General features: G+C 42.0%; 1 protein-coding gene across 3 annotated transcripts in view; it reads left to right on the top strand.

The window, feature by feature from the left end:
• Positions 1-25,772, top strand: part of LOC111227068 (septin-9-like) — an 81,156-nt gene that overhangs the window by 6,368 nt on the left and 49,016 nt on the right. The window contains exon 2 of one of the 3 annotated variants that reach the window (XM_022752447.1): positions 4,708-4,770. In XM_022752447.1, the coding sequence (XP_022608168.1) occupies positions 4,708-4,770 (63 nt within the window). Of the gene's footprint in view, positions 1-4,707; positions 4,771-8,990; positions 9,054-17,619; positions 17,831-25,772 lie in introns of those variants that run through there. The other 2 variants (XM_022752449.1, XM_022752448.1) reach the window with 2 other exon arrangements.

Raw genomic sequence — 25,772 nt, 5'->3', positions numbered from 1 at the left:
TATATATATATATATATATATATATATATTGGAATAAAGTGAGGCCTAAAATACAATATTTAAAAAAAAAAAACATAAAAGACAACAAAAACTTTAACTTTATAGCTGCGGGCAGAATGAAATCACAGCCGTTATTTTTTATAAGGTAAAAAAGAAAAAATTGCATCACATTGTTGTAGCTACTCTTCAAAAATGCTTGCCACAGGAGGGATTCATGTTTTGATCAGAAGAACACCTATCCCCACAGGGAAGGGCGGAAGTAAAACAGGAGGAAAGAAAGTGGGGAAAAAAGAAGGAAGGTAAAGATCCTTCACCTCCACTGCCCTCCTGCACAAATACGAACGGTGTAGCCTCCTTTTGCAAACACAAAAATCTCAGGTAGTTGTGTGTTGGGGAGAGACAGAGCATGCATTGTAGTGTATGTTTTGTAAATCACTCAACCCTTGAATGTGTATCTGTTTGCAGGCATTCATTTATGTGTGAGTGTGTGAAATTGCTCTTGTGTTTTCAAGTACGTTAAAGTGCTGCAGCCTCTCCCCTCTGTTTACCGTCTCTAGTCATCTGAGACCATTAACTAATCAGTTGACATGTTTGTCCAGGCACGGCCGTGCACTTGAGCGGTCACGTTACACACACGCACTCACATAAACACACACTCAGCTTCACCGAGCACTGCCATTGACATCAATCAGTTGAGGCCTATAGCAAATACATTGTCAGCAATGCCTTTACTTTGGTACTCTGGTCCACAGTATGACCTGCAGCACTAGGATTTTTCCATTGGCAAAAACACTGGTTTCATTCTTTTCATGCATCATGTGCGTGCAATGACCTCTGTTGTACATAACAGTGTCATAAGGCAAATATGACCTCAGAAGATTACAAATCCCCTTGAAGGGGAAAAAAAGACATGGATCATAGTGCCGGAGATTTTTAGGAAACCTGTTGAAGCAGTGATATGTGCTGTGTGTGTGTGTGTGTGTGTGTGTGTGTATATGTGTGTGTATGTGTGTGTTCACTTGGTCCCAGACAAGACTGAGCAGGTGAGTACAGCTACAGCCTCTGCACACACACACACACACACACACACACACACACACACACACACACACACACACACACACACACATACACACACCTTTGTGAAGACATACAGTTTAACTTTTCAGGTGTAACTCCTTTACTTTGTATCCCAGCTCACTGTGATTGGTTAATGCATATTTGTTTTCTATCTGTCAGTAGTTTGCCCTCACTTTAAAATACACAGCTACCGTCAATGTTGAATATCACATCAATGCCAAATATCATCTTATCGACTCAACTTTGTGGTGTCATTATGACTTCTGTGGCGTGTTACTTTGTTGCAATGGTCTGATTGAAGTACTTTGTGTTGCAAGGGCGTGTGTGTGTGTGTGTGTATAGTTGGGTGTATTCAGCTCACCTCTCTCAAGCTGTATTTTGAGCCAAGAAGAGTAAATAGGCACAGACATGCTTTTTGGCTGCAAGGCTTGATAGACTTGGCTGGCTCTTATTTGTTCTGTCATTTTCCATACACTTAATGCCCCTTAAACACACGTAGCCATGTACACACTCGCATAACAGACCAATGATGTTATCACATGGCTCATGGCAGATTAATGATTTGCACTTAAAGCAAGAAAAAGGTATGCCTCCTGCTATTTCATCATTGACGGTCTGAACACCCGGTTGGTGATTTGAAGAGATGAGTCAAGACCTCCTCTCTGATTCAAAAATGAAGCCAGAAGCAGATCTTTTCTTGACATTTAAATCACGTATAGATTGGTATTTACTGTAAAACAGCTTCTAATTATTCTAAACAGTAAGACGGGGATGCCACTAGAGACACGAGAAGCATTTCCTCCACTACGCAGTAGCAAGTCTCGTCAGTTTAATCTGTTATTTCTGCATCTTTGGCTGAAATCTGATCTTAACCTGTTTTGGAGTTCAGACATTCTTAACAACAGGACATGGACTTTTGGCATCAGTTTGGCATGGACCTGTTTTCTGCTTCAGTGCTTTGACAAGGTGCTCTGCTGCTGTGCTCTGCTGGTTATTCTGACCTGGAAACATACACACTGACCTGTTTATTTTAACTGTCCTTCCAATATTCAATGATTCTTAACTTTACATGACATGAATTCAAAATAGGGTGTCCACTCATCAAAGCATCCAGCCTCCCCTGCCAAATTTTATTCACAATCTCCCCTTCCTGCAAACTGAGTAGAAGCTGTGTGAAAGGGGTAGAAATGAGCCAATGCAAAGATTTTGCGTTTATAGACATTATTGTCACTATTTACATGTAACACAGGCATCTGTAATGTTTGCTTTACACATCTGTGTTACCAGTGAGAATAATATGGTAGCACATTATCATGCTAATCATGTCTAACCTGAAACAGATGGAGAGGCTGATGTTAATCAGAGAAACAGGGTTACAGGTGTTACAGCAAATGCGATACCAAAAGATTGATTTGTCTCTTGGGGCTGGTGGTGGCAGAAATAACAGAGAGAATGAGAGGAGGGGACATTCCGAAATACTGAAGGAGTGAGTTTCAGGAGAAAAAGGTTGCACATTTCATCATCACTTACAGTAGTTTATTTCATTGTCTTTTTCTCTCTCAGGATGTGAATGACTTCAAAGTCTTCCTCTACCTCCAACTCTTAAGCGTGTCTCTCTCACTCACACACAAACGCACAGATTACAGAAGCTTTACTCACATCTTCCAGTCAAACACATTCACTCCCTCTCCCTCGGACCAGCTGTCTTTGTGTTAAAACCAGTGACAACGCAGGCGGAAAACCACTATGTTTGCTGGCATTAATCGCAGAAAATAAATGTCATGTTGTTGACTGATTTGCGGTAGGAAGTATTTCTAAGAACTTAAAAACAGGATGAGGCAAATGACTCATCAGCCACCGGACGAGCTTACCTCATCTGAACAGCACTGACTGGGTCGATGCGGGAGACGAACAGAGGACGGAGGAAGCGGAGAGAGGAAAAGAAAGAGTGTGTGGTTGATGTCAGAGAGATGTGGTGTATTGTTGTGGTGCCATCACCTCTTCCAGGAAAAGTTGAGCTAAACATATCACTTGTCTTATTGAACCATTCACAGGATCAAGCAATGAAGTCGACAGAGTTTGATCTACTCTGCATTCACATGAAACATATGTATAATGAAATGTTATGTGTTATGCTGATATTATGCAGATATAATGATTACCATGTTTACAATATTTGCCAATTAGCACTACAGCTGAAGGTGATGGAAAGCTCATTAGTATTGCAGATCAAACATATCAGACAAAAGGATGTTGGAACCTGATGGTGGCGCTAGATAAAAGGTCACCATGTGGGACTCATCCTCTAGGGACCACGAATGTCAGTCCCAGGAGACTTTATCCAAGAGTTAAATAAATATTTCATATTGCCACATTCTTGCCACCCCCCCCCCCCCCCCCCCACACACACACACACACACACACACACACACACACACACACACACACACACACACACACACTCACAGTCAGTCAATGACGATTTATCCGTAGCATTCCACCAGTGTCATGGAGTAGACCATCAGCTAAGAGGAAAAGACATTCCTCTGATTTCTAAACCAGTCAGCGTCGTGTAAGACTCAGCTGTTGGCACTGGGAGCTGTTAGATTAGTGTGATTGAGGATGCAGACTCTTTGGTATTCCAAACACAAAGTGCACTGAACCCTGGTTAGAGCACTCGCGTGTTGAAACTTGTTTGAAAAGACGAAAATCAATATCACAAGATGCCCTGATCTCATGTTTTAACAGCTCAGATTATTCTACACTTTCAGATTGGCTGTTACTGTGATGAGCACTTGGAGTTGTTCCACTGACTTGCTCGCTGGTGTTTAATAATGGTTTTCCATGACTTTTCCTTTGAACTAAATTGTTATTACCTGACATTTAAAAAAAATAATCTAAATCCTGCTTGGGCGCTTCTTATGATGATTCACCACCTGCCAAAGCGTTTTAACAGCAGGTTCCTTTGACCATCTGAAAATACACAAAAAACATTAATAGCTGCTGAGTTGTCACACTGCACCATGCAGTTTTGTTACTGCCCTACTTCATGCATTTTGTTGTACATCCAAGTTTGGCTTGAATTATTTCCACATCATCCACACAGTCATAAAAATAAAAACAAACTGAGACCGAAAAAATGTCTTGTTTCAGTCAGAGTCAGTTTCTTCGTGGTCAGGCAACAATAGCGATCTTTCAAACATTGGCTGACTTTGTTTTTCCACATGTCAACTGTAGATTATTCGGCCTTGAGGAGAATGTGAAGTAACGGCTATTTTCCATTTGGTGCTTGTGCGCGTTTCGTTGCAGTGTTAGTATTAGTATTGGATGTGTTATTTTAAACCAGCTTCTTTAGGGACAGTGTGTTATTTAACACTGGCACTCAAAAAAAAAACATCACGGTAAATGTTTCAGTCTTAGCTGTAAGACTAATTTCCAGTTATGGGACAGTTTGATAACAACAAAACCAAACCTGCCTCCTAGGCTGGATCCTCTGCGAGTCTGTTGGCATCATCAGAAGTGCAGAACCTCTTACTGATGAATGCCTGGTGGTACATCTGTTGATTGCAGCACAGTGTCTCATGAGGTTACTCATTTTGTTCTTCTTGTCCTTGTTTCCTTTCACAGCGAGATCAGCCAGCGCTCGAGTAAGAAGAACAGAAAGAGAGGGATCTGGCATCACCAGTCCCAGTAAGTAGACTGCATCTTTGGCATTTTTATCTATCTGACCATTAGTACATCCATCCGTACATACAGCCCATGCATGTATACATGTATACATGTATGCATACATTTAGTACAACAGTCTGGAGAGACTGTCCATTCACTCATCTGTTTATCTTTCATCCATCCAAATTTGGGAATGCACTGCCTTTTCCAGCTTCCATATAAACGCTCACCATCTCTGTAAAGCATTATGTAAGTCAGAGTCATTGACCTTCAGCAGAGAGATGAGGCAACACTGAGGGCAGAGCAGGTACTGTTTCCTGTCCATATGGCGGGTAAACAGCAGATAACAGACACAGTGATAAAGACAGTTTTAGAAACAGAGGGATAGCAAAGTGGCCTGCAATGAAGAGAAGACATTTGTGTCTTGGTGCACACACTGTTGTCTATGCGAATGTGTACAAAGTTCCCAAAAAGTCATCAAAAGAAATCAGCAGAAGTAAAAAGCTAATGTAAGGCTATAAATGAACTACACCACAGTCGTATGACTTCAACGTCCCCACAAATAAACTTCTCTAACTTGTGCAGTTTGATTTAGCTCTTACGTCTTCTACAAAAGCCTTTCCTCAGACAAAGTTAGCAATAGTGTGCAAAAACACGAGTGTAAACACAACGAGGCTGAAAAGGCGGACTGGTGAGTAGATCGGTTTTCATGTTCAGTGTGACGACGTTTAGTGTCCCAGACAACCTCCGTAATCTCATTTAGACACTTGTTAGAAACCGGCCTATTTTAAGAGATGTAAAAGCTTGAAGAAATCATGACTTGGGTATTTACTGATATATTTTATTTTTTAGAATAAAATGTGAAAATGTCTTGAGCTTGTGTTAACTACAGACCTTTTTTCAGCCATCGAACCAAAAACCCATTCAAAAAACCCGTAGACTTCAGGACGAGGGAAGCGGAAGTGCTAAAATGCTAACTGATTCCTGCAATCACTTTAACATTTATTTATTCATTTATTAATACCCATTGTGCCACATTTTTTTATTGATTATTTTTTGGGCTCCTGGTATAGCAAAGGCATACAGGAAAACAAGAAGTGAAAGCACGTGTGGCAATGGAAACAGACTCCATGAGTATCACCTCAGCCAAGCTTGAAAATATTTTTGCAGCGTTTGCAATATTTTCTAAATTCACATCTTTCTGATGTTCCCTGTCTGTTTTTTTTTTTTTTTAAATGTACAAAAAAACAAGTGGGTGGAAACGTGGGCACTCGTGTTTGTGTGCATGTGTGAGTGAGAGTGTGTGTAACTAACACACAGTATTGGCAAACGGGCTGAAGTTGTGGCTCACCACTGAAGCATCTTCTCCCAGTGGGAAGAGCCAACGCCGTCTGCAGCATCAGCACAAAGACAGCAGAGAGAAAGGAGGGGGACTGAAGCACACGCGCGCACACACACGCACACACACACACACACACACTCACACACACACACACACACACGTACACACGTACAGTTTTGGCATACACTGATTGTAGACTGCATGTGAAGGCACAAACTCACCATTAGAGGGGCTGTGTTTAGATCAGTTCCTTTTGTGTTTACTTTGACACCTTTAACCAAAATGCATGAGCAGGCAAGAGGACTATAGGACTGGATACATGTATCGCCAGTTTGCAGATTACAATCACTGTGAAACAGGACACTGGCACCATTTGTCTATAATTAGTGCTTTCAGATCTCTTTTGTGAAACAGCCCCTAGGATGTGTATTCATCCCACAGCTGACAAGCCAAGAGACAGCAAACACATCGCAGCAACATGAGTGCAATCAGTGGTTTTGTGAGATTTTGTTATATTTGAGTAGTTGTATATTATATATTTTTCATTGCAGCTCACTCTTATTATTGGGTGTTTATCTTTATGAGCAACTGAGAGAGCAGCAACCTCATTTGATTTGACCTGGAATTGAAGCATCTTCTGAATCTGCCAAAACATCTGGAGAAAATTATGAGAGCACAAATCAGAAATATCCACACAACATACATAACTACAAGTCTGTCCCTGAACACTCTCAAATGGTGACTTACAGGCGGATTTATTTTTTAAACTCATTCAAAAGCTTTGTAGCTACTGTGCTTCCACATTACATTCTTACTGTATGTGTGTGTTTGTGTGTGTAGTGTGTTTACTGACAGAGCGTCGTGAGCTCTTGAGCTGTTGTGTTTTACTATCTGTAAACCAGAGTGATATACATGAAAGACTTGTGAAGATACACACATCATATACATACACATCCACACAAGCATGCCAACAGACACAAAGCACACACATATGCAGATATGCATAAGTGCATACACACACCGGTCTTGGGGGAAGCGCTTACGGCTAAGGATAAGGCCCTGCTTGTCAGCAGACCTCCCTGACGTTGATGCAGTCGCCACAGGGCGTGTGCGAGTGTGTGTGTGTGTGTGTGTGTGTGTGTGTGTTTTTTTTTTTTTGAGTACGTGCGTGCGTGCGTGTGTGCGTGCGTGCGTGCGAGATGCCCCATACAACCATACAAAACATCTGCCAACAGGGCAGATTTACGAGCCGGCAGGCGGCTGTTTGGGAGGATGCTTTACTGTAACCTCAACTCATGCACACACAAACACACACAGGTCTATCTAACACTGTGCCTATTGTTAATTTGTGTGTGGTTAATTCCCATCTGGGAGTCAGCAGATCCTGCTCTATTGGACATATGCATACATGGATGCACACACACACACACACACACGCACACACATGCACACACACACTCGCTCGGACATACAATTAGTATTGTATATCTGAGGGGTGCATCTCTACAATGTGAAATAACACTTTGTTTTATGTTGTTTTATTTCTTTGAGTAGTGATGAAGTGATGTTAACATTATTTATATTTATTTTATTATACTATTGTTCCATCTGCTGATAATCTAACTCAGCGATGTATACGTTGTAGAGAGTCATCTCATTTAGTTCTAATTTAGATATTTCATTTTGTAGTCTTAAACTTACTTTGCAGCTGAATGTCAATCTTTCCCCCAAGCTGTCAACTCTTAACTTAGTATGTCATCTTGCAGGCCAGAGTTGCATATTTTGGCCATTTGAGGCCGCCAAAGCGCAAATTGTCCTTATTTCATCACCCAATGCATCAGCTGGCTTTAAGTAAAGGATTAATGATGATATAACTGGAGACATATATAAATGACATGAATACACAAACACAGGTCAACATGCAATACACGAGGTCACTGTGGCGGTGTGTGTTGCACAAGACACCAGACTGACATGTCTGAGTGTGTTTGATCTCTCTATCAGAGCTCAGACGCTTGCCATGTGACCTCTGACCCCTGGCGCAGTGTGAGGGACGTGCCAGAGCTCGGAGGTCATCTGAGTTTCCTGAACACAGAGACCGAGCACGGTTTCACCAATCTACATAACACACTCTCTCAGTCAGTCCTTTCTCCTCACCAGTAACAAAGGCACAAGCACATCGCCTCTCCTGCATTAATGGCTGGTTCTTGAAAACATTTTTTTGGGAGGTGTGTTTTGATGAAATTCCTCCCTTGCTTCCGTCCCGTATTGTTTTCGCCTGTCAGTATTATTTCAACAGGCTATCGTCCTTTCACACGTTTACAAAGACTGAACTGTATCTGATTCATCATGAGGAAGTCTAGAAGTAGCTGAGGGAATGTCTTTCACACCAGCTTGACAAGTATCACTTGTTATCGAATGAATCAAGGCCACAGTGCACACACTCAAGCAACATTATAAAGTAAGTAAGCTGGCAGAGGAGTTTGCAAGTCCAGCGGGTTATTTTAGTCCGTCCGTGTCACATGGTGGAGCTAATGGTTTCTATTTTCAAGACACAATGCTGCTTCAGTCTTTTGGTCTGCTCTGAAGAAAGAAAGGGTAAGAGAGAGAAAAAGAGGGTAAGAGAGAAAGAGAGGCAAATGCAACATATGATCAGCACATGGGGATGTCGTAATTCCGAATTCATTAGCAAGACACACTGAAGGAATCAAACTGAGGAGAGGGAGGGAGAACAGAGAGCCCAAAAGGAAAGAGAGAGTAAGAAGAGGAGGAAGAGGAACAGAGGGAGAGGGAGAGAGGGACGAGAGAAAGGGAAGTCCAAAAAAAGACAGAGAGAGAGAGAGGGAGAGAGAGAGAGGGGAGAGAGAGAGAGAGAGGGGAGAGAGAGAGTTGAGTCAAAGAGCAGACACTACATGTGGCTGTGGAGGGAGTGATCTGGTTATGGAGGGGGACAAATTCTCAGGTAAGACAAACTCTCCGGAAACTCTCAGCCCAGATGAGGACAAGCTTCTCTCCTGAATGGAAAACAGTGTGTAGTTTAAGGTTCTTCAATCAGCTATTTTACTGTGACCGAGTGTCTTTTCTGTAAGAGCCTGCCTCTATTTTCCCCTCTATGGTATTTTCCACTCTCTCATTCTGTCCTGTTTGCTGACTGCATGTTTTCTTTGGGGTTTGGAGCTGGAGCTGGGAGCTCTGCAGGGTTTGTATAGCAGCTTAGCGGACCTGTTTTGGTTTATCTGTCTTTATCTGTTCTGTGCCTGTAATGTTTGCAGGTTTTTTCAGTCTCTGTTTGTGCCCGCCATCTCCACCCCTTCTGTCCCATTGTTTCCCTTTAAATGTTTTTGTCTTTACAGGTTGTTGCTCAGTCACTGTCTCTTTACCATTCCTGTCTGTGTCCGCCTGTCTTTTCCCCCATTTTCATTTTAATGTTCGCTGCATGAAAATAGGGCATCTAGGAAAAAAGAAACCCTCTGAGGAGTTGATGCTGTGGTGAAGTGACACAGAAACAGCACTTATTTCTTAGACATTTCTCTCTCTTTTTTTTCTCTGTCTGCATTCTCCCATTCTTCTTTGGTGTGAAAACAGGAAAGAGCTCTGTTTGAACAGTACTACTCTTGTCCCTTGTGGCTCTGATCCCGCTTCGGCCATCACTCAGTCCCTCCTTTAGCTAACAGGACAGAGAAAGCCCTGCCTCAGCCCACTGGCAAATTAAGGCCGACTTTGCAAATAAAAATCCTCACTTTTTCCAAACGCTCCCTCTGATGCTATTTTCCCTTTTTGGATGCTGTCAACAGCATGCATATTGAACTGATAAGAGTTTGTCTCTGTGTGAGAGTGAGTGTGTGTGTTGTACATTATGCTAAAGTCATCAGTGAGGCAATGCTGTCTGCTGCTTCTTAATGGTATTTTTTATGAGTGTTAGTGTGAGTGTTGTAAGAAAAAGAAAAAAAAAAAAAAAAAAAAAAAAAAAAGCTTATTGGCGTAAAAAAAAACCCCCTCAGTTGGAGAGTTGCATGTTATTGTGCGTGTGTGTGTGTGTGCGTGCGTGTGTATGTACGTCTACATGTGGTTGTTGTGTTTGTGACCAAGTATAGCTTGTAGCACCTTGACTGTGTGAAATCTGAATGTAAGTGACAAGTGTGTGAAATGTGGAGTGTGGAGGTATCTCTCTCTCTCTCTCTCTCTCTCTCTCTCTCTCTCTCTCTCTCTCTCTCTCTCTCTCTCTCTCTCTCTCTCTCATTGTGGTCCCTTGTCTCCAGGTGCTTCCTCCAGGGAGCTGTAATGGCTTCAGCAGGACATACTTTGTGTATGTCTTGTGTGAATGTTGTGAATGTATTCTTATGAACTCTTGTATTCACACTTTAGTGTGTAGTTGGTTTGTCTATTTGTGTACAAAAATAGAAGGCATCTCTTTCTGGAGGCTTTGTCTTTTGCAGTAAGTGTGTGTGTGTGTGTGTGTGTGTGCGCGCACAGCTTGTGGCAAAGTATTGGCTCGTACTGGCTCACATGGCAGACAAGTACCTCTCGTCTACCTTGGCCAAATCAATTCAATTCACTTCTCGCTAATGTTCCTCCCACTCTGGTGTCGAGGCTGATTTGGAAGACTCTCTTTTTTTCCTGTGTTTTCTTCCCACATGAATCAACGGTGATGATGCTTTCAACGGAAACCGTCCATCAGCCACACAGAGACTGTGAATGGAGCGTAAAGGGGCTGACGTGTCCCATTCATTCCAGTCACAGCGAGGTCAGCTGATGATGTTTGCTGAAAGTCTGTGTGACGCAGCCACAGTCAGCCCGGACTGAAATCTCAGACCCATGACTTATAAAGTAGCCTCTTTTATCTTAGCTGATTATTACCTCAAACCACCTTTTCGTAAATTCTGTTAAAGATGTTGTTCTGAGTTTGTGCAGAAAGTCTGTTTCATATGTAATGTACGCTTCTCCCACCAGGTGGAGGTGCTGAGTTTAGCAATTCAAAATACTTTTTCATGTTAACCTCTCTCAGTTGTGAGGTTGTGAACACACACACACACACACACACAAGGCAACAAGTGTTGTTTTGCTGTTTCTTGTGTTATCGGCCTACATGTTTAGATTACCACCCAGTATAAATTTTAAGGAGAGACATATTATTGAAGGAAATTACGGCCGTGTTCCTTCCTGGTGACACACCATTGGTGTTGTGGGCTGAGTTGCCATGGTAGTGTGCCGAGCAGAACAATATGCATGTGCAAGGGGAACAACAAGACTGGCGATCAATGCTGGCTTGTTGACGTACTAAACAGTGTTTATTACTCAGAGGAGAGATGGAGCAGAGGGTGGAGGTGGGATGAAGAGAGAGAGAGAGCAAGAGAGAATGAGAGAGAGAGCGAGAGGGAGCGAGAGGCCTACTGAGAGTCATCTCTGATGGAGGACAGCTGCTCTCTCTATTTACCAAGCCATCCCACCCCATGCATGAGGGAAGACACACACACTTGCAGGCAGTAGCATGTGTGCAGACAGCCGATACACTCACTCACACATACAGACAGCGCTCACTGCAAAACCAACCACTGAGCAAAAGCATTTGAGGGGGTATGCCTGCGTGTGTATATGTGTGTACAGTGCAGTGGAGCCATATTTCCAACAGGTGCTGTATTTGATTAAATTTAGCAGAGCCTGGCTGGGTGCTGCTGTTTAACATTTGGTTTAGGGCAGCTGTTGTCACTACAGCTGTGCATATACTTTAGGAGGAAGCTACTTCCCCATGTGCACGCTGGGGCCACATGAGGGGGTTTTATGTGTGTGTGTGTGTGTTTGTGCCTGTAATATTGTCAAACTGTCTGACCTTCTACACCAATTCTTTTACATTTACAGTTTTGCAAATAATACAGACTCTTACATTAGGGTTGTGTTTGCAACAATATATGTACTGGTACCTTCATCACCTTTGGGTGTTCACTTTTCTTTTGTTAGCAAAAAAAATACATATTGGACTGTCACTGCCGTGCTTTCTTTTGCCATTCGTTCCCACATTTAGCTGAAAGCACAGTACTGTACTGCAGTGAAAGCCAGACATTTTTCAGATGATGTTTACACTACTAGTGCTGCTGATTCCATTAGTCATGCTAGCGCTCCTCTCTTTTCTGTGTCTCTCTGTTTCTTTCTTTTCCTCTAACACACAGCAGACAGAAGGTTTCCTACTTCCTTGTTTCCATTTGAGCCATGGGAGTTCAGTGTCACTTCACATCACTCTCTGTCTGTCTTTCTCTCTCTCTCTACCTGGGGAGGAATCTTTTCCCACCTTTTCCCCTCTCTCTCTTATCTTGTCCATCCATCTCTCCTCTCTGAAGTCCCGAGCCATGCAGGTAGAGCTGCTTATTATGGGGGTTGCCATGTAAACAGAGCTGCGGTAACTAGCTAGTCACATCCAAAATACACCAACATGAACAAATGAACACACGCAATGAATGCAAACATTGCACGCACTTGCCAGCACACAACACACGCAGATTTTACCCCTTCCAGATGGCTTGTTTGATACAGCCTGACTCATGGGTGAATTGTCTGCATCGCGGCCAACAAAGCTTTTGTTGTTTTAGGATGAGCTCAGCAGGAAGCTGGGGTTTCCTCTGTAGCTGGTACTGATAATCTATATATAACAATGACAGTCTAAACCTATCATGACGTGAAAAGAAACGGTGATCATCATTCACGGTAAATGCTAAATGCTTGTCATACTTGTATTTCCTATAACACACAATTTACAACAGATTGCTGAACTTCTTCATGACATACATTTTGTTTTTATAAGAACGTCACTTCAGTTCAGTCTTTTAAATCACCTCCTGAAAACCTATTTTTCTAAACGTGTCATATATAAAAGTGCACAAGTATTGACTAAGTTTTCTTGTCTTCCTTTATTTCTGCCATCTGCTCCTTATCTGGTTTTGAAAACTGAATAAAGTCTTCAGGGCCATTGTTAACATAGCTGTACTCCTGAATAACACAGTTCAGGTGTATCCATGCATCTCATTGCCCAGTGTGGGTTTGGAAACATTTTATTTCTTGGAGCTGCATCTCAGATTCCAGAGATCTCAGGATGTCTGTCCACTGGCACAGGCCGGCCTGCAGGGGAGGGTGTTGACTGGCGCCGAGGCATGTGGATCTATTGGTGTCTTTGTGTGTGCGTGCGTGCGCAAGCTTGTGACTCTGGTGGTCGACCGCTGACATTCGCAACCCGTCGTTGCCCTGGCATTGCCCTAGCAACTGCCACGCCGGCCTGGCATCTGTTTATAGAAGTTATCCTCCTCTCCTCCCACTCTGCTTCTCTCATATTTCAGGTCTTAGGAGGGCAGGTCCCACATTAGAGTGGTGGTGATCTGGGTTTCTTTAAGCGGCGGGCGGCTGTCTCTGTCTCTCTTTATCTATATGCTGCAGTGCAATATAACACCAGCAGCTGCCTATTCCAATACATTACAATACACTAATTTGCAGGAAATGTGGGGCCACAACAGATGAATTATCTTTATTTGACAGGTGTTCGTTATCATCACAACAAGAATAGACTATTGTCAAAACTATTTTTAGAGGGAGGTGAAAATCGTACAGTTGGAACATCTGTCAATCTTGGATGAATAACGTGTGTGTTTACGGTAAGGCCTACTACACAACTAGATAACATGATCCTATATAACTAATATACTGAATGCGAGTGCATAATTGCAATAATATGAATGAAGTTCTTTATAGATCAGGGCAAAAAAACATTCTAGTCTTCTCCCAGTGTGACAGTTGTTACAGCAGATTGGATTAGCACTGTCTGGGCATGCTGGGGCTTGCAAGGATATGCAGTGGAAGGAAGTGTGCTTTTCAGTGTGTGTGTGTGTGTGTGTGTGTGTGTGTGTGTGTGTGTGTGTGTGTCAGGGAAATGGTTGGGTGTTGGGCTGAGTGCATGTATGTGTTGCTTACCTCAGTGTGTGCATGTTCATATTTTTGCATGCATCTGCTGTGCACTTATTTGTTTTCTCTGTGTGTGTATGTGTGTGTGTGTGTGTGTGGGTGTGTTTGTGTGAGTGTCTGAATATGAGTGTGTGCCACTGATCAGTGTAAACTGACACATGTGTTGGCCAGAACACACTGTGTTGGGTGAGGGTGTGTCGGGAGCAGGATTCTCCCCGTGTCGCCATCTCTATCTGTTGCAAGATCAAATTACTGTATGCTACTGACATTGCAACCAAGCTAACAGGTTGTATTTATAGGTGCAACACTGACCTCTGCTGGAGGAAGTGACAGTGTCAGCTATTGTGGGTTCATACTTCATACCTATACTATAGATGTAGGTATATCTGGATGGGGCTTTATTATGAGTAGGAAGATCGGCCCTAGACTTTTGCGGGAGGGATTAAAGCTCTGCTGTCCTCATGGACTCTGAACTATGCACTCACCCTACACCTTGATCTTCTCACATGGAGGACAAAGAAAAAAACATTTTGCCTTCAAAGAGTAATCAACAATCATGTCAAAAGTCATGTTTACTTATTTATGGCATCCCAGGCACCTGTGCTGGCCTTTAAAAATTCCAGGAACAGGTCCAGTTTTCATGTTAACCCAGAATATTTGTTGACGATGCAAGTGTTTTCTCACACATATTGTGGGTTACATACTTTGCATGGTTCAATGGCGTGGAAATGTGGTGTAAGATTAATCTCAGATTGCAGGTTTTGGTACAGTAAAGCCTCATATTTGTTTTGAAATCTGTATTAGTGTGTGTTTGTGCACTTGCGCACATCTGTGTTTATGATCGGTAAACATGCCTAAATCAACAGAAAATGCAAACTTTGATTCCAGTGTAAGCAGCAAATTGGCAGTAAGTTAGCCAGACATGCAAGGGTTCAGTCCCAAACATTTTCTGATAAATCACTCACTGGATAACAGCTATTGAGGAATTCTTCTGTTGCTTTACAGCCTGAATGATTTATCACAGTTTAAACACAAATTATTTTCCATATCTCTCTATGTTCTATCATCTATCCAAACACATTTTTATTTCATTTGTCTTCTAATTTTTGCCTCATGTGGTGTTTTCTCTCAGGGCTGCCCTTATTTTGAAAGCAGTATATCTTTGCCATTTGAAAAGAGAGTTATGAGCCTTGTGAGGAGAGAGTCTCCTAACACACACACACACACACACACACTAGTGCTTATAGTCTAGTCACTAATAAATGGCTCATTTTGGTGCAGAGGCCAGATGCAGTGGTTTTTCTGCCGTCGGCCTGGAGCTGATAAAGTCTGACTATGCTTCACTGGTCTCAGGGCAACTTCTCACTGGGTAATTCAAGTTTTCACATAGGATGAGAATAGTGTTGTTTTTGGCGGCCTGTTTTAATTTTAGCTTTAGTTTAGTCTTTGTGTCAAGCTGTCATTTTAGTTTTTATTAGTTTTAGTCATGTTCATACTCTTAAGTGTAGTCAAGTTTTAGTTGACTAAAAGTCTGAGCATTTTAGTCTTATTTTAGTCAGAATCATCCATGACTATTTTAGTCTAGTTTTAGTCGACGAAAACTGATGACATTTTAGTCTAGTTTTAGTCAATGAAAATTTTATTTTAGTCTCTTTCTAGTAATGCAATTCTATTTAACCCAGTATAGTATAAGTACCTATAGACAAAACCAAAATGTTCTTTTAGCCAAACCCATTTCACAGTTCAAACAAGGTTATCTTATTATTATATTATTGTTACCTTATAGACTCAAGAATACATCCATTCCAGACACACAAGACGCTCTGATTTGAATTTACAACATATTTATTTTACCAACCAAACATGTTAGTACACACACATATATTTAAATTAAATAAATAAATAAAATAGCATCACATGACAATGCAAAAAAAATTGAATACAGTCAAGTTTAACAAAGAGAAACAAGGTGCTTCAATGCTCGAGCTTCAATAATATAATAAAAAGTGCAAATAATGTGTGTGTCTGTCTTGTATTGCTTGTAAACTGAAGACAGATTTTGCATCAAAAAAACTATTAAAAGATATTACACTACAAATGGTTTGGACCTTAGAAAGATATAATGGGATGGGAAGCACTGACTGCATACACTAGAATTCATTGACAGAAAACAGACAGTACTGAATTATGCCAACTACTGAACCAAATAACCAGCAGTCTCAACAGCAACTATATAAACTGTTACCTCCCGGATGTGTTATTTTAAAACTGGTTGTTACACACACGCCCGCGAGTGGGAATTGGGGAAGTGATGTCGCATGCCTCGGCGCAGTGCGACCTGATGAAGTGAGACACAGGAAACAGAAATACTGCAAAATAATAATAACTCGACTAAAGAGTCGAAATGACGTTATGACATTTCGTCTCTTCTCGTTTTAGTCAACGAAAATGAAGAGATATTTTAGCAGAGTTTTTATTTTGTAAACCACATTTAGTTAGTTTAGTCTCGTTTTCGTCACGTGATAAAGGTTCGTTGACGAAGATATTTAGTCATAATTTTCGTTGACGAAAGCAACACTAGATGAGAATCAAAGTGACTTCACACTTTTGTTTTTCAATTAAGCTAGGAGTTGCTGTGAATGTGCTCAACTGTACATAATCATGGTACTATCTTGACATACATTCATTGGACCACACACACACACACACACACACACACACACAGACTGATCTGGACATCCCCCAACTTCCACATCCTTCTTACGTCTTTCACCCAAGCACATGCACACTCACACACACACACACACACACACACACACACACACACACACACACACACTGACCAACGCCCCTGTCCACCCTTCCCCCTCCGCCCCCATACACAGGGGCTCATTCACATGGTCATTAAGTCATTAGGCTACTTATTTATTGATGTCTGCCTCCAGAGCGACTGAGCTTGTCAGATGATCTACTAACTGCCTGTGTGAGCCTGTCCTGACCATATTAGTCCATAGTATGATTCTGTTTCCACCCTGGATTTATTTTTCTATCTACTGTAACTTCTCACTCCATGTACTATAAGATAAGATTGAATGGAGGCTTGGCTTGTTTTCTATCTGACTATGAGTGTATGCATTGATGGATGTGCTTATAGGATGCTGATGTTGGCATATTCAACATTGTAAGATTTTAAAAACAAGTAATGACTCAGTAATGACTATCTGTGTGTTTCATCAGTTGCCCAGAGTGTGTTAGCCATGTCATCGAGCGTACAGGAAGTGTGTTTGAATGTTAGCATGCATATAATTTGACAGACCCAGTCAAAAATGAGAGCTTTCAAGGGAGCCAGTCTGAGAGGACGGCTGCAGAAGGGGAGGGAGGTATGGAGGGAAGGGGGGGTTGCAGTGAGCTGAAGGGAGAGAGGGAGAAGAGAGGAGGGAGTGGGGGGTTGTCATCGCTCGCTCATTCCAAGCTCTGGAAGTTGAGAAGGAGGAGAAGAGAAAAATAAGTTGCTGCCTTAAGAAAGAGAGGAGAGATAGGGAGCGGGTTTGGATCAGTGAGCTGCTCAACTCTTGTTTTTTTTTTTTTTCCTCCCCTCCTCTCTCTTGCACGGGCTCCTAATTTGGGATTTGTTTAAAAGCAGGACTGCGCCTCAGGAAGACTTTTCCTTGCTGGGGAAAGGGAACCCTGCTCCCTCTTCTCTCGCATTATACACACACGCACATACACACTTGCTCCACAAAATGTCTGATTCCACTGTCAACGCTCACTTGGAAGGGATCATATCAGACTTTGAAGGTTAGTTTCTCTCTCTATCTCTCTCTTGTGCTCTGCTGCTCCACTGTCTTTCTTCCTCTTGTCACTATGTGGAGCGAGGCACTCTATAACCCTGCCATGAGGACACTGTAGATAGTTTCCATATGTTTGATTGGAGCCGCGCAGATCTGGAAAAATGGAGTGTGAAGGGTTCGTTGACGTCTGTGGTGAGCTGTGGTGTTTTCGAAGGGAAATAATGCTTAAAGTGTTACTTTTTATGGCTCTTTAACTTTTGTTGAGATGCATGGGCGTGTGTTTGTTATGGTTGCCATGTATGTGTCTGAGTCTAAGATGTGGTTGCATGTGTCAAAGGAGAAACTGCATTCAGCATGCAACTGATTCAGCCTTTCTTTAGAGCAACCTCCATCACAGAGAGGGCCATATGAGTCTGCTTGTATACTGTATGCTGAGCACTCCGGAGACAGCAAGTGACCAATACAGCTGTACACCTGGCCCACCCCCCACCCCCCCCCCTCTGTTTCCCTTCTTCTCCTCTTCCTTTTCATCTCTACCCCCCTGGCCCACAGATTCCCCCTGTCATCCCTCTCCTCCCACTCCTCTTCCTCCTCCTCCACGTCCTCGTCCTCCGGCTGTGCTTCCCCTTTTCCTCTCTCAGCAGCTCGTCCATCCTCGGCCCCTCTCCCCTTGGCCTGCCTGCTGGTGGTTGCAAAGAGGGGTTGACAGTCCAACACCTCTCCCCCAACCTGTCTGTCTATCTGACTATCTGTCTCCTGTCTCTCACAAACACATAGCCATTAGGAACGCATCCACACTTGTCCGGTGCTGCTCCTCTGTCAACACCAGTTTGCTTGTGGTATGTACGGTGAATCTCTCTGCCTCCTTCTCCCTCTCTCTCTTTCTTTTAGTCTTTAAGCTGCTTGCTTACACAGTGCAACAGAGCAGAAAGATAAGTGGCATTCAGAAAAGAGAGGCATCATGGGCGACGGAGTGTGCTTCGACCATGTGGTTCGAAGTCATGCTTTTAGACGTCCCTCGCTCATGTGTAAGACCAGCATAATGGACTACTGTTGTGATTGTCAATGGCGTGTGTTGCCCCTGGTTGGGCTGAGTGTGTGGTAATACCTATATGTCATCACCATGCACCATGATGTATGGCCATGTGTGGCTCAGTGAGTCCTACAAGAGCCCACCAAGAGATAGGCATTAGGGTTGGAAAAGTACTCACCTTACTGTAACTGAGCAGCTTTGTCATGAGCTTTTTTTTTTTTTTTTAATGGCACATTTTAAATCAGTAATTCCACTTTAGCCACATAAAATATTGCATTAAACTACTTTTAAAAAGGCATATATGACAAAGCATTTTGCAGTCAAGGGGAGATTTCATTTGAAATTTGTTTTGAAAAAAAGCCATTGTCATAATGAAAAGAAGGACACCTCCTTCAAAAAAATGGTGACTATTAACATGCTACTCTGACTTTTTCAATGTGCTGTATCGCAATCAAGTACGACAGCTAATCTTAAAATGGGACTATGCAACTTTTAAAAAGAAGAAATAAGAAATTATTCCTCTCACAAATACCAGTTGAGAAACAACCAGACTCTTTTTTTAATACTGAACTTTTTGCTGCCACAGTATTACTTGGTCTGGTATGATCAATAGCTTGTAGAGGCTAATGTTAGCAAACTTTAGATGGACATTGCTTTACAGCCACTTCATTGACTCAATGACTGTTACTACTTGAGATACTGTTACACTATTAGCATTTAGCATTTACCATTATCCCTCATTTTTTAACTTGTGACCACAGTGACTCTCAGTGAAGTTACTTAGTTTGGGTTTAATGTTAGTTGGGTAATACAGTATTTAAGTCAGGTAATTTTGGTAGGATTTTCTATCCCTTGGACTATGTATGGAAAAGACCACAAACCACACTTATAGTGTCGAATAAGACTTATTTATTTTGTATCTAGAAAACATCTGTGGCAATTTTCTATGGCTGAATTTTCTTTGCACTACATATTATGGATAGAAAATCAGCCAACACATCAATTGTTCAATCTTGTAGAATAAAAATAACATTGGTAATGGATAGTTAACCCAGTAGTGAGTTGTTGTTATATTGACTCACACTAGGTAGCTTTATAACACAGTGATGTTTTAAGTGTGTGTGAAAATTTGACCATGGATCTTTCACACTATGGGGTATCAATATTATATTCAATGCACGATGAACCTTGCTTTTCACAGGCGTGACTATCACCTGATTATACTGATTATTTGAAAATTGTGAATTTATGCAAATATATTCACATCATATGCTTGTGAAATGTTTAGAGCTCTGTTTAAAGCACCACAGAAAATATGGATCATTTTATCATTGGATGTGACACTTATTTGTGCAATACGCCACATGTAATCTGTACAGTAAAATTGTGAATGACAGCAGGAAGAGCAGTTTTTTCGTCTAACAGTGAGTGTATTTGCCACGTCACCGTTGTTGGATAGCGAGTGTGATTCATTCTGTCATGCTTTTTGCTGATGACGCCTGTGAGAAGCTGAGAGAGACAGAAGACAGGATTTTCTTGCCCATGAGGAGGATGACCTCAGCTGTGACCTCACAAACACACAGATCATTGACCGAGCCACTGGGCCTTTTCCGCTGAGCAGAAGGAACACACACACACACACGCACCCACACAGTTTCATCCAGCATCATTTTGTACTGCTCCTTGAAAGAGGCCTGTTCTCTCTTTTCTCTTGCAAACAGCCGCTTGTGTTTCCATCTCGCGTTAAAAACATCTACAGTATATTAATGAGTGACTGCAGACAGTATACATTCAGTAGTTTAATGACCCAAATATGGACCAGATAGCTGGCTTATAATGATTCTGATTCTGAGTCTCTTCTCTCTCAGTTCTCTCTCTTCTCTCTCTCTGTATCTCTAAGCTGCATGTGAAGGGCATTCGCTGGTGCAGTGAGAGGAAATTCCACAGGAACAGATTTCTGTGGTGGGTGAAAATGTCGGGGTAGGCAGCGAAGGAGTGGATCTGAGCACAGCCGGGCCTCTTTTTACAGATCTCCATAGGGCCCGGCCTGCATGGCGCTCACCAACCATTTACTGTAACAAACGTTTTGACAGTCAGTGATGAGATAAAGCTAAATTCAATCACCATATATGGGAAGTATTGAAAAATATAGAGCACCTTCTTGAGCTTCTATTGCTTTGTCTGGTGTATTCAGTTTCCACAAGTGCTTTTTAATTACTCTAATGTATAAACACAATGTACATGAAACATTTTACCCTGAAACATATATAGAATTTGTCATTCCAGTTTACGACCAGGTTGCTGCTATACTTACTGCTCTTTAATCATATGCAGAGCACTTTAAACAATCTCTTTTAAATTAGGGAACACACCTTATTTCAGAGGACAAAACTCCTTAATGGTGACGGCGAGAAATTTGACGAGGGATCATGGTAGGAACTGAAATGCCTTTCAAAATGAAAACTGTTATTATAATCCAACTGCCACTTAGCTGTGGCTTTGGATTTTTTCAGGGACTGTAAGTCAGTTGGTGCTCTGTAACACGTAATGCACTGAAACTGTGTTATTAAGGACCATTGGTAGAACTATTTCTGGTTGTCAAAGAACAGCCGTACGGGGGTTAATGTGCAATTGATTTTAACCATTAAGTCTCAGTTTTGTGACAAAACCCTCGAGGAGCCTCGCTGACAGAGCTTGTGTGTGAGGAAGCATCCTCTGACAGAAGCTGATGATAACCGTGCTCAGGGGTCTCCATCCTTATCAGGATTATCAGGTCTCTCTGTAGTCACCAGCTAGTACAGGTTTCCTGCTAATGACGCCAGCAGCATCCGTGCTCCTAGGAAGCACCAAGGGTCACTCTGGGGTAATGCGAACACAGCAGGTCTTTGTTAGGCTTTTAAGGTACTCCTTGCTGTTTTTCTCCCTGTTGGACACGTGGAGCGAAACCTGCACCGATGCCAACCCCAGGCAAGACCCCAGAGTTATCAATGGGCTCCATGCTATTGCTAAAAACAACTAGGCTGTGATGAAAGATTTTCTTTCGTATATTGAGTAGAAAGTGTTTTTTGTTTCTGCAGGGAATGGAAAGTGTGTTTGACAACTGTAACATACACCTCCAGGAAAGAGAGTTGGGCTTTGAGACTATTTAAGGGCCAGATGCTCTTATGCCAGCTGGTCCAACGCACTTTTTGACATGCAGAGCTTATTTAGGCTACTGTGGTAAACTGCAGAACCTTTTTTCAGAGAGAAGAGGGTAAGTGACTCTAGTTGTGAGCGCTCAACATGTCAAACTGGCTATGTTTTAAAATATTGCCATAAAGTTATGATCCTTAAGATTTCAGTTCTGGTTGTTTTATCAGCAATCTGTGGTTACTGTGGTAACGCTGTGGATTGTGGGCCACTGTGGATTAATACTACAGAAAACACTCCTTGAGTAGCTATTTCAACAGGAGGACAACCGGTATATCTGTTTATAGAGCAGGCAATCAAAACAGTTGGTTACCTTATTAAGTAGTGGAAGGTGTGCAGCCTTTCACCTGAAGCTCTGAAAACTTGTCTTTTCAATGCATTTTTAGTGGTTACTTGGTGACAAATTCAATTGAATTCTTATGACTCCTTCACAATAAAAGCTACCCTGTATTTTGTAATTTGTGTGCCTTTGATGTGAAGCAGTGGCAGTAGGAAATAATGGGTTTGCAACTTAATACAGTTCTGATATGGCTGTAGGCAAGCAAGCAGCGAAGACTGAAGTGGATCGTGCAAACAGTAACACTATTACACATGTGCTTCATTTCCTGAGAATCCCTTGTGTGAGTGAAGACAATTTGAACCTAATGGACTGGTGCTCTCTTTCACTAACAATGAAAACTAACCGAAATTTTTTTTTAACTTGCCCTCATACCAGCACATTACATGTGCCCTGCGGAGTTTTCTAGTCAAACAAAAGTGTATTTTTGCGTTCAGTTTTATTCAAGAACACAGTGTTACTGTATTGTATCTTCCTGTGTACACACAAAACAAACAGGTGCTGCTAATTAAAAAAAAAAAACTTTAAAAAACAGCGTCATAATGCCACAAGAGGTGAAAAACTCTACTGGATCACTTTAGTGGAGCATAGCTTGATGGTTGATTGGGACGTTAGTCACAGTTTGGAGATTGTACTTTGTAGCTCTTGGAAGCAAATTTAGTTTAATTATCAGTTTGACAAAATGCCTGCGTGATTCAGTGATTCTCAGTTTCCCTCAAGAGCTGAAGACAAAAGTCAGCACTACATCTTGTTGACCCGTCCGACTCATCTACTGTCATGCTCAGAGAGGCGTAGAGAATGTCCATGTGGTGCTCATACAGTACATGCTACACTGGAGAACAGAGTATCAACATCTTGTGATTTTCTGGCTGTTTAACCATGTTTCAATACACTACATGGACTCATCCCGTATCTGACATCTGAGTTATAGTTGAAAAACATCATGTTTGGCTGCAGTGTCTTCCTTATTTGGCGGTAGCGTCTGCGAGTAAGTTTACGCTATATTGTTTACTGAGTCCAAGATGAATGGGGTTCAGAAATCTTCAAAGCAGATTTTACTTCAATTCCAGGTGAAATGAGAGGTAATGGGAAGAAGGGAGAGCTAATGGAAAGAGCCTGAGACAGAGGTTAACATTTGGTTCACATTGGTGCTCATTAGTATTATCTTAGCTTGGTTGGAAGGTCTTTGATCACTGCTATCACCTCAGAGCAGCAGCAGAGTACAGCAAGTGTGGATCAAATGGCTTTGTCCTTGAAATTGCACACACAAACACAAACTGATAAAAACCTGTGCACACACACAAACTGTAATGCAGACACAAATATACAGCATTGTATGCCATCATACAGGCACATAGACAATCACTGAGACATGCACAGAGGCAAGTAACAGTGCCACAGAGAAAAGAGAGATATTAATGTGTGACCTCCTCATCTATCCCCTTTCAAACACACACACACACACACACACACACACACACACACACACACACACACACACACACACCTAATCATGCTGTGACGTTAACAGAAGCAGAGAGCTTGGCTCCAACCAGGGCAGACCAGGCTGTGTTTGCTTTACTCTGCAGCTGTGTTTAAACACACACACACTTACAGAGAGACACTGAATAATAACTGACGGGGCCTGTGTCTCCAACGTGTCAGTGAGGACTTCACTGTGTTGGGCTCTTGTGTCACCACACAGTTAGCGCAATTCTCGGCAAACAGGTCATTATATCAAAATCACAGTCAAACAGAGTTTCAAGTGGCCTGTGGCACCGTGAATATGCCTTTGCCTCTTACTTTCACTGCTCAAGCTTGCCATTAAAAGCTGAGCATCACACATTCATGAGCAACGCAAGTGATTTTCATTGGAGGCATTTGTGCTTCGTTTCCTGTCCTTACTGACACAAAACTCTTAGATATTTCAAGCCTTTACCTCTGCATACAATGGATTTTTACGTATAACTTCATTGTGACTAGTGTGTCATTCCTTTGCATATTTCTTACACTTAAATAAGGACAGAACACATTGACATCCCTGTCTTCCAAGAAAATTTCAAGGCCAGATTTTCTCTTAATGAAATTACGTTATTCCATTCTGAGCGACACAAAGACCTTATTGTCAAAGACAGCTGAAATGATTTGTGATGGTGGAGATGTACACTACATACATGTCAGAGTTTGAATTGAAGTCACAATGTTTTTTATTTTTGTCTCTCTTTATATTTTTTCCTGTCATTCTCAATGGTTTAATGAAGAAATGCCAAAATTGCCACATACAGTAAACACACAGGAATTTAGTTTTATGGTATTCCAGAAAATTGAACATGGCAAACCACTCCCCGAGCATTTTAGGACGTTGCACCAGGGTTTAAAGGAGTAGCTATCTTATTTGTTTAACGTGCAAATTAGTGAGCTTTAAAGGTGCTGGTAGGTGGAATTTCTTATGTTTGCACAGAGCCAGACTAACTGTTAGTCTTGTTTCCTGTCTTTATGCAAGGCTAAGATAACCAGCCGGTCACTCCAGCTATATTTTTGGCATCCAGATATTAGAGTGATATCAGTCTTCTCATCTTTCTCTCTGCACAAAAGCGAACCAAAATGTTGAGCACTTCCATTAAGATGCAAAGTGCTACTGCTAATATTGTGACTGGTACATGTCATATTTAAAGTACTGAATATTCAGTATCATGCTAAAAGTACTGAATGTTCAAGTAGTGTGGGATTCAGTAGGGCTGCAGATATCCAAGCATGCACTGTCAGTGTGTGCTCACTCAAGGTATACACAGGAGGCTTTGCTCAAATTATCAGCATTGGAGAAGCCTCCTTTGTGTAGGAATTGCTTACTTGGAGTGGGATTGCTGACCTGTCATTCAAACTTGTCATTAATTGCTGACCTGTAATTCCCATAATCACACTGAAGATAAGAAAATGTTGACAGCAGGTGACCAAATATTTTCTGCCTCTATAATCAAAGTATTACAGAGGAAAATTGGAAAGGTTAAAGGTTCTCACTGATGCAGATGCCCAGTTAAACCAGTGTTTCACATTGAACTCAGTGCACACTGCGAACCATTAGCTGCTTCTCATCACAAAACCTGCTGAAACAAATCAAGGATGTGAAAACAGAGAGTTCCAGGAAGAGGGGTCTTCTCCCATGCTGGTGCTTGGCTTGTCAGCCCTGAAGCAGGCCAGAAGCCTGTGCAGGCTCCGGTGTTTATCTGGGACAGGTGCCGTGTTGCTCCAGGACTTGTTGCTGCTCCGCTCTCTGGGCTGAGCCGAGGTGAGCTGGGTGTCACCCTCTCATCTGACATGGACCTGGTGGTGGAATATTGGCATTCAACTGATAAAATCTGTTTTAAATGGAGTCTTTTCTCTTTTTCTGTT

The sequence above is a fragment of the Seriola dumerili genome, unplaced genomic scaffold (assembly GCF_002260705.1).
Source record: "Seriola dumerili isolate Sdu_G_001 unplaced genomic scaffold, Sdu_1.0 BDQW01000169.1, whole genome shotgun sequence".
Taxonomy (NCBI): Eukaryota; Metazoa; Chordata; class Actinopteri; order Carangiformes; family Carangidae; genus Seriola; species Seriola dumerili.
This window is presented reverse-complemented; position numbering and strand designations above follow the sequence as displayed.